General features: G+C 38.3%; 1 protein-coding gene across 1 annotated transcript in view; it reads right to left on the reverse strand.

The window, feature by feature from the left end:
- swap70b (switching B cell complex subunit SWAP70b) overlaps positions 1 to 9,515 on the reverse strand; it is a 34,400-nt gene that overhangs the window by 14,041 nt on the left and 10,844 nt on the right. Inside the window, exons 3-6 of the mRNA XM_017305143.1 lie at positions 4,964 to 5,137; positions 1,955 to 2,182; positions 324 to 470; positions 67 to 175 (exon numbers count right to left, since the gene is read on the reverse strand). Coding sequence (XP_017160632.1) covers positions 67 to 175; positions 324 to 470; positions 1,955 to 2,182; positions 4,964 to 5,137 — 658 coding nt within the window. The remainder of the gene's footprint in view (positions 1 to 66; positions 176 to 323; positions 471 to 1,954; positions 2,183 to 4,963; positions 5,138 to 9,515) is intronic.

Genomic DNA, 9,515 nt, shown 5'->3' on the forward strand with positions numbered 1-9,515 from the left:
TTTTCCAATAGGAAAATATGGAGAAGACAAATTTTGAGGTTTGGATAAACTTTCCACACAGCTCACCCTGGATCCACTCCTGCTTCTTCTTCTTGTCCGATGCGCTGATTTCGAAGCTTTTTTGAGACGACTTGATGAGGAAGAGGCACTTCTTTCCCTCTTTGTCTTGTAAGGACTGCAGCGGAAAGCAAGAATGAAACATTTCACCAGTCTGGACATATCATGTACCAGAACATAAAAATGCACACTTTAGAATTAATCAGTTTTTTTTTATCTTCATGAAAGAAACAAAGCACAAAGCAGTAGAATGGGTGGTTTCGTGCCTCCACACTGCAGGATCCRTCCAATGGGATGTCTCCTTTCTTCTCTGCAAGGTCCTCGCCCACATAATACGAAATGAAGCCGGGCTTCAGCACAAACCAGCGCTCTGTCCAGTTCTTCCTCTTGTGGCCTTTCTTCATCATATATCCCTACAAAGAAAAATAAACAGGAGAATTTATTTATTTTTTCTTCCTGTTTGGGGAGTGATGTCAACTTTGTGGATTGGCCCAACCGGTTCTGTGGAGGAAGCTATGCATTAGGGTGATGGTAAGGAGGCCTTTTAGGAATATGCCTGTCTTATTTTCTATCAGAAATAACTTTCTTGATTGACTGAATATAATCATTCATCTGAATATTGACCCTTTGCGTGACGTTCTTCAGAAAGCAGCCCATYCCGCCATGATGGRCGTCAAAACTCCTGTTGAACTTGGCTTGGCAGGATAATACTGCTTTTGATTAGTTGGTTGCAGTGTAGAAATGATCACATGGTTCACTTTTTACCTAGAAGATTAACGTTCATACACTTCATAAATAAGAAAGTTTGGTAAGATACAATCAAATACAGCTTTAGTGAGAAGGGAAGCATCCAATCATTAGTAACCATGGAGAAAATGCCCATCATGTTGCTAGCATGTATGAAAAAAAAAAMAACTAGCATCTAGACTTTTACATACTTTCAAGTCTGCTACTGTGTAAGGGAAACACCGTTTATGACATAGTGGTTTGAATCATGTGTGAATTCAGGCGAAGTCAGATTTGATCAAATCAACTAAAAAGTCAGGAGGGGAAAGTAYGGGTCGGTTTCTAAGCTAGCTGGTTACAACTTTTGTAATTACGGCCGTCTACGAGCCCCGACAAGAAGAGTCACTTTCATGGACACATTAGCTTGACTTAAACAAGCGGAAACCATGGTTACATTAGCAAAAACAATCATAGTTCCTCTGTTCAATACATCCATCATGGTGCTGCAATTTTTAGGTTCCATAGTTCTAAAGATTTGATACAGAAATATGAATAACTGTATATAATAGTGGTTATAGTCATCGGTTAAGTATTTACTGATGAAAATCATGACTATGATTCCTTGATGCCAGAGTCTCTGCCTGGCAGTGGGAGGAGCTACTGTTAGCTTGTGCTGACATGATGGCTCCATTCCACAGTTAAATATAACCTGGCTGGTTGAAACGATGTCTAAAATGAGGGAAATACACAGCGTAGAGTATATCAGGGGTGTCATGAAAGGTAAAAATGTGGCCAACAAAATAAAAAACAACCGATAACCCAAAAATTTTGGAAATTGTCCGTTTTCCTTTTAATAAAGCAACAATCTGAAGCTGGGTTTTTAATGATAAACATGTTTCATAAAAATATTATTTACTGTTGTAAAACAAAAACTAAAAAAAATAATAATCAGAAAGTAAATTTTGCCCACAGGACAAAGGTTTGGATACCACTGGTATATACGTTAAGCAGGAACTATTTTCTGTGGTGGACCAATGGACAAAGCCGAGTTATTTCCTAATGAAAAGGAAGAAAAAGTCTTGGACTTGTATCATGTGCAGATATCAAACCTGATAGTAGTTGTTAATCAACCAGACAGTCTGAAACCAGAAGGAGGTGAAGTGTTGCCCACCTGTTTGAGGACATCCAGGATGAGCTCCTGGTAGACCTCGCTGATCCCCATGGACAGCGTCTGCTGGTCCATGCCCTTGCTGAACTGGCCTGAGCCCACCAGCGTGATCAGCTCCCACACATTCAGACACTGCTGCTTGGAGTTCAGCTCCAGCTTCAGGTCCTCGAAACGCTCCTCCACCCAGCTTCCTCCCATCGCCTCCGTCAGCTTACGCAAGAAATACTCAATCTGTGGAAGAGGACACACGCCGCATACGGTCAAGTCCAAGTTCGGTTGCTACGAAAGGGAAAAGCACAACAAACACCGTTSGATTTCACGGAGTTATTCCTAGGTGTGGACATTCACACTGCAAAAACACAAAATCTTACCAAGTATTTTCTGTCTGGTTTCTAATGCAAATATCTTAGTTCACTGAGTATACTAGGTAACATTTCAGCAAGTTATAGGAGCTTGTTTTAAGACAATAATTCCTTAATATTGATGAAAAAGTACTAGTTCTACTGGAAGATAATTTAATTTATATTAAGACATTTTTCCCATGTTCTAAGTGAAATAATCTGCCAGTGGGACTCCTATATTCAAGAATTATTGTCTTAAAACAAACACCTATATCTTCCTGTAAAGTTACTTCTAAGTTAGTTTTGTCTTATTTCAAGTATACTAACAAATTTGTACTAGAAACTAGACCAAATATACTTGATAAGATTTGGTGTTTATCGTTTATTGTGATAAATTTCTTTTTGTGATAAAATCCTGGTTTATTGTTGTTACRATAAATTCCAACTAATGATGTCCAAAAGAAAAAAAAAAACTGAATGGTGCGTATTGTTGGCATTTTCTACAGTTTGTTCAGTGAGAGCATCAATAAATACCAATACATTTAAAAATGGGCTTAAATGAAGTTACTGTGTGCAGCTCAGTGATACAAATCTATAAGTGACTGGGAATGTTTTTCAAGAGCAATATTCACAGTCCTAAAGTTACATTAAAAAGTACTAAGTAGCTCTTAATGTCACTTTTAGAGTTAAACAAAATGTTGTGATAAAACYTCAAGTCCATATCAGTCACTTCTAATTATGGATGCTGTGCAGCTGAAAGGAAGTCTCTTACTTTTTTAGTACCTTCTAACAGTTGCTGTAGTGGGTAACCACGGCAACAACAGATCTTTTTTACAACTGGGAGAAACATTTAAGGTCCTTTAGGGATGAATAAAGTATTTATGAATTGAACAGAAGAAACAGCAACTCTCCCTGATTTTTCTACCTTTTAAAAAAGTAGAAGTCTACATTAGCCGAGTAAAGTGTTTAAAATGTCGTTTCAATTCAACAAACAATCCTGTGATTCARCTCTGATGTTTGTCGTACTCAACAGTAAATCTTCCAGCATTTGTAAAAGAACAGGAAGCTGGAAACTTCCTTTTCTGCTCTTGAGCAACTGACCAACGGGTGAAACAGCAACGCACCACGTATGCAGCACATCACTCTGAATGTCTGTTACAGTAGAATCGCCTCCGGTTTGCAGAACTGCTGGAGAATTTAAACAAAAACTTATTTCAACAGCAAACGACTGAAACGAGAAGTTCAGATTAACTGGTTAACATGACTCCATTCATATCTTGTAAATTTGTGACTTCCTCTAGTTACCAGCCAGAAATTTGTCACTTTGCTAAAAGTGTCTCTCTGGTGTGAACGACATCACAAACTTGCACACGCTCATCATGAGCTCATATTTATTTAAATTTGTTTTTAACGAGTTTTAATTCGCAGGGCGGAAACAATTTTTAATAGGTTTATTTTTAAAACCATGAACTGGGTGTTCCTGTTAGTATGCATTTTATCTGATCAACATGAGTCSCTTAGTATCAATAAAGAGATTGTTTAATCCATTTGGTATTACAAATTTGGAATATGAGAGGGAGGGAGTTCATGTTCTTCACATTTTCATTCAGGTTTCTGCTAAATTTCCTAAACAGATGCAACAAAACTAAACTCTGTGGAAATCAAATATGGAGGCTTTGCTGTTGCCGGGTGAAATGCATCTCCACCGCCGTGCAATGATAAAGATCAACCGCTGAAATGCTTCAGAGATGCTGTTTCACAGCTGCTTTCACACACATTTTCACAACGGCAGGGCAAAACTGATAAAATAGGATACATACTGAAATGTTTGTGTGTAATCCCATGTATTTATTGTATGGAGGGCAAAAGAAAAAAGACAGCTTGCCAACAATTACTACCTTTAGTTTTCRCTGTCAAGTTGTCAACATAATGTGTTAAATTTTAAATGTGCAGGTGGTGCATAAAAGAAAAAGGGATGCAGCATTTTGCTACTAATTGTCAACACTACAACAAGATAAGGTCCAAGCGTATCATGTTTTACAGGCCAGTAAAAAGTTTTWAAAAAAGAAACAATAAAGCAAAGGACAACAAGGAACTTGCTCAAGGTAGCAAGCTATGCTAGCTTGACGATGACTATTTATTTGTCATTGCGGTGCACTGAAATAAATGAAACATACCAACTTCTGCAGGTTTCATTTTGTTAACGGAGTTGCTCTACTGCAGCAGTGCAGCACTGGATGGCAGTAAAAYAATCGTCTTTTTGCCCTCCTGTGTTGTGAGCATGCGTGTGAAAATTTTGGATGTAAACAATAACATCCAATGTGTCTAAATGTGGTGCTTTTTGTACATTTTGCCACCTTATTACCATAAATTTTAGTGTATTTTATCTAATCAGTCAACATGAAGTCGTGCACCATAGTACATTTTACTAACCCTGAATAAAATCTAATCCAATTAAATGCCTTCAGGAAATTAAGCAAACAGAAGCCTCCTGTCTGGGTTTTATAGATACCAAAGAGCCATTTTATTTTTACAGTAGTAATTTCCATGTTTCTTTTGTAACATGAATAATAGCTAGTGATACATTTTTAGTAGAGGAGAAAAAAATGTCCCCCTTTCCCCCCATGACCTTTCCTTCAGTGTAGGGACTGCTGCTGTGATGTAATCTCACCTCCTCTGTGACGATGATCAGCGGGTATCTGTCCTCAGACAGGAAGTTGAATATGCACCATATCTTGAAGGCGTCGTCATTGGAGATGAAGAGCTGTTTCTGACCCAGGTTCTTCCTAAAGCACAACGTCCAGCACATTTTATTGAACTCCTGGCGGTCAAAGTTATCCTTCGCCTATTGCAGAGAGAAGGAGGGTGRGAGGTGTGAGGAGGAGGACAACAAAGCAGGTCTTGTGAATTATCTGTTCGGAAACAAGGAAGAGAGTTTTTCTTCCCACAAACAAGAACAGTTTGTCAAAAGATAAAACCACTTCAACATTTCATAACCTTGAACTTTCTCACATTTTTTTATGCCACCAGCAGCACAATAGAATGCATGTTATTGTTTTTGGGTTTTTTTTGGTTTTTTTTGGAAGCCCAGCAGAAAGTGGTGTGTAACCTTGAATTGGGATGAAAATAGTACTCGGTTTTCCTTTTTTTTTTAATAAAAGCCCAAAACATGACTTGTGTTTAAGTTATACCCCATTTCACATCGATACCCCTGAATAAAGTACAACCATGCGCATTCAGTAGTCGGATACTGTTACCTCTGTGTAAGTTAATCTCAGTATAAGTGCATTTTTTGTGCAAAAGCCTCAGATGTTTGTAAGWGAACATTGAWAAATAAAATTKAAAAGTGATCCATGCATTATTATTTAAACCAGGAAAATTATTTTGTTTAATTTTTTTAATTTCCTTTATTTAACCAGGTAAACCCAGTTGASATCTAGATCTCATTTTCAAGAGGGACATTTTCAAGACTGCCCTCCAGAGGACACACACTCAGTAAATACAGAACATCTGTGTTCATTTAATTTCAGCAGACCAGCACAATCGTTCTATGAAATCAGAGGTTTGATGGAGAACATTAGTAAAGAAAGCCTAGTGAAGACTAASGACGACAGCAGATCAGAGATGAAATCATGGAGACGTTTAAACTGTTAGGGTCGTAACAACATCTCAAACTTTWAACATGAAGAGCTGTYCAAACCATCAATTTATGACGAAAATAGTATCTGGCACAACTACAAACCTTCCAAGATATGACCAACTAAACAGATAAGATGAAAGAAAGAGACAATCGAGATCTGGACCTTCAGAGTCACATAAAGACGATTACAAAGGCGGCCTTCTGTCACCTCTCCAGGAATAAAGTTACTAATGTCCCATCAAGATTTTTAGAAACGTATCTATCCGTCTACCTTAATCCAAATTGACTGCTGCAACTGTATCTTTAYGGGGCTGCCTAAAAAGTTCAACAACTTCAACTGATTCAGAATACAACTGCTGGCGTCCTCACTAACACTAAGAAAATAGAGCAAATCACCCCAAAGCCCTACCATTGGCTCCCTGTAGCTCAGAGAATACACTTTAAAATACATTTGTTAGTTTAGAAATCATTGAATGACTCGGCAGCAAAATATCGGCTATCCAGCGAAACCTGACTAAATCAGAGAAGCAGCCAGAAGGCCTGTGTTACCTCTGGGAGAGCTGCAGAGATGAACAGCTCAGGAAGCGAGAGACACTGTCAAAAGCTAAACTATTAGCTATTAATCTTGGAAGAAACCCTGCTGGAGATTTAAAAAAAATCTTTCTCTAGGATTAAACATGTAGCCAGAGTGCATGTTCATGCAGTAGAAGGAACCAAAGTCCAAGTTTGAATCTCAAATACAATCTGTGGTAAGAACACTGCTTATCTCAGGTTGAACCATCTGGGTGCAACTTTCAGTCTGTAGATCTGAGAAGCTGTCAGAGGAAAACCCCAGGTTTTTAGTGCTCAATTTTTCTTGATATGAACTTTTAATGCTGCTATAAACACGGATATTTACTGCTCCTGCAATTAAGGTCAGCTGTTGTGGGAAAACAAGCATGGAGAATGACCCAGAGCTGTAAYCAGGCAAAAGTTGATATGACTGCAGAGCTGCTGTGGCGGTTCAAACCTGTGACAAGAATCAGAAACCAGCCTTTGTTTTTGGTTCTCACATTCCAGAGCAAAGTGGGTAGAACGCTCTTGAAAAGGTACAATTGGAGCTGGAGAGGGAAATGTTTTCYTAGAGTTGGTGAACAGTGACGTTTCCATGGAGACTGCTGGCAGGCTGACTGTGCAGTGTTGTGGAATAGCAGCACATCTCATCCCGCTGGGTTCCTCTCTGTTCAGTAAGACCCAACTAACGSTCCACGCTGAAGACGAGGTAAAGCTTCAATCTAGATCTGTGATCGGAAACTTTAAGCAGAAGCACAGGTACAGGATGCTTCAGTTTTCACTTCATTCATCTAAATATCTGATCTCGGTCAAAAACAAAAGTTGGTATCTAACCTGAATAGCTAACAACTATTCTARGTAAGGTAGAACTAAAATGAGACAATCTTTTATGTATGGTGTTTACATAATTGTTTAAATTTAACCTGAAGTGAACAATAACACTCCATCATTATTGTTTTATTAAAGCTGAAATAGCCGTCTGCCTGGTGGTATGGCTCCAGGGTCTCCTCATACAGCCGTCCCACACTGCACCCCATAAATTGCTCTTAAAGGAGCAGTGTTATGTGTTTTCCAGGCATATAGAATTATTTTATAGCACAAGCAAGTAACTATGCAGCCTTCAGTTGTTTTAACTCCCCCACTCAGTTCCTGCAGACTAGCCAGCAGCAATTAGCAAACCTCTGGTGGAACAGTGCATAAGCTGAGCTCGTTATAGGAGCTTCTCCTCAGTGAAACGCTGGTAAAAATGTTGTTAAAGGGTTAATAGAGGAGCCATGTTGAGATGACTTCCTGAATGAGGAGTTTCAGAAAGAGCAGGAATTTTTAAAGAGACAGAGAGGCCCAATTTCAAGGAGTGAAATTACAAAGTCACATTTCTTTTAAGTCATATCCATCCATTCATTTTCTGTACACTCTTGTCCCTAGTGGGGTCATTGGGGGTRATGGTCTATAAAAAGGCACCAAGTGCCTGGAAAATTTACAACACATYCCATTTAAAGGATTCCTCAAACATGAATTGAAGAAATAACAATAGAATCAACCTGGCAATAAATCCGGTATGTTTCTGATGAGGAAACAATATTATAACATGATCAAAAAAAGATGATTTTACATTACGTAAACGTAAAGAGCTCCTTTAAAGCACTTTGAAATGCCTTGCTGCTGAAATGTGCTATACAAATAAAATTTGATTGATTTGATTGATTACGTGTGTTGCCCTGAGATTAACTGGCAATCTGAAGGTTTAGGGTGAAGCAGACCCGATTACAGCAAGGACCACATAGGCAAAGGCTAAAAGAGCTAAGACATTTGGTAGACAGATGAAGCCAAAATAGCAAACCGGTCTGTTCAAAATGAAGGACGAACTGAGATTAAATAAGTTCTTGAAGAATGTTTTGCAGAAGTCGTTTTCTGTCCGACTTCTTCACCAGTCAGTTCAGTTTCTAAGAAATGCAGCAGTTGTTTTCTAACAAATCAAGGTCTCTTGAAGGTCACTCAGAACAGCGTACTCAAAACCATTTGTCATGTGAGAAATATTTGTGAACCAAGAAGCCGGGTTTAAAAACAGGAACTCGAGATGATTATTCATGCTTTTATTTCCTGTCTTCTGTAAGCATCAACAGAATTCATTCAGTCGGTCCAAACCATCAGAGAAGATCACGATCCTGCTGTGTTAATATCTTTGTACTAGTAACCTGTTGATTTTAGAATCCGTTTTAAAAATCCAGACTGTAACTTTCAAGGCTCTTTATGGTAAAACTCCCTCCTATGATACTATAGTTAAAACCACATCCTCCAACTACAGCTCTAAGGTCAGCAAGCAAAAAGAAAAACCTCTCTGTTTAAAATTTGATTTGTTTTGCATCTTTAATCAGGTTTTCGTTTAATATTCTAATGAGAACCACTTAGTCKGACATCTTTGAAGACGTATTTTTGACCAACAGTTTTTTGATATTTGTATGCCATTATTTTATCCGAGCTCTCGCCGCCAAACTTAAGACCTCATATATAATTCAAATAAATAAAGCATGACCCACATGCTGTGGCCATAAAAAACCCAGAGTTATCACACCTCCATCACTGTGTTTGACRGTGGTTCCTAGGTGTTTAYGCTGACCTGCAGTCAGATCTGGTCTCTGTTTAAAGGACATGACTCCAGCAGTTTTCAGATTCATTCAGATACATTTGCAAAACTAAGCATTCCTGATGTTTTACTTTTAGGGAGAACAAAGTTTTCCACAGCAACACTTCCAGAGGAGCCATGCTTGTTCAATGGATACAAAAATAAAGTAACATTTCTGAGATTATTTAATACCTGATGTATATTTAACTTGATACAGAACGTTTGCTTTTTGTCTAAAGAAACGTTGGTAACACTTTATTTGAATGGGTGTGCATATGACTGACGTGACGCTGTCATAAACATGACATAACACCTGTCATGAACACGAAGGAGTCTTTATGAATGTTTATGACAGTTGTCATGAAGTGTCATTCGGTAAATAATGACACTTTTAATGCAAAGTTGCTC

The sequence above is a fragment of the Poecilia reticulata genome, linkage group LG6 (genome assembly GCF_000633615.1).
Source record: "Poecilia reticulata strain Guanapo linkage group LG6, Guppy_female_1.0+MT, whole genome shotgun sequence".
In the NCBI taxonomy this organism is placed as follows: domain Eukaryota; kingdom Metazoa; phylum Chordata; class Actinopteri; order Cyprinodontiformes; family Poeciliidae; genus Poecilia; species Poecilia reticulata.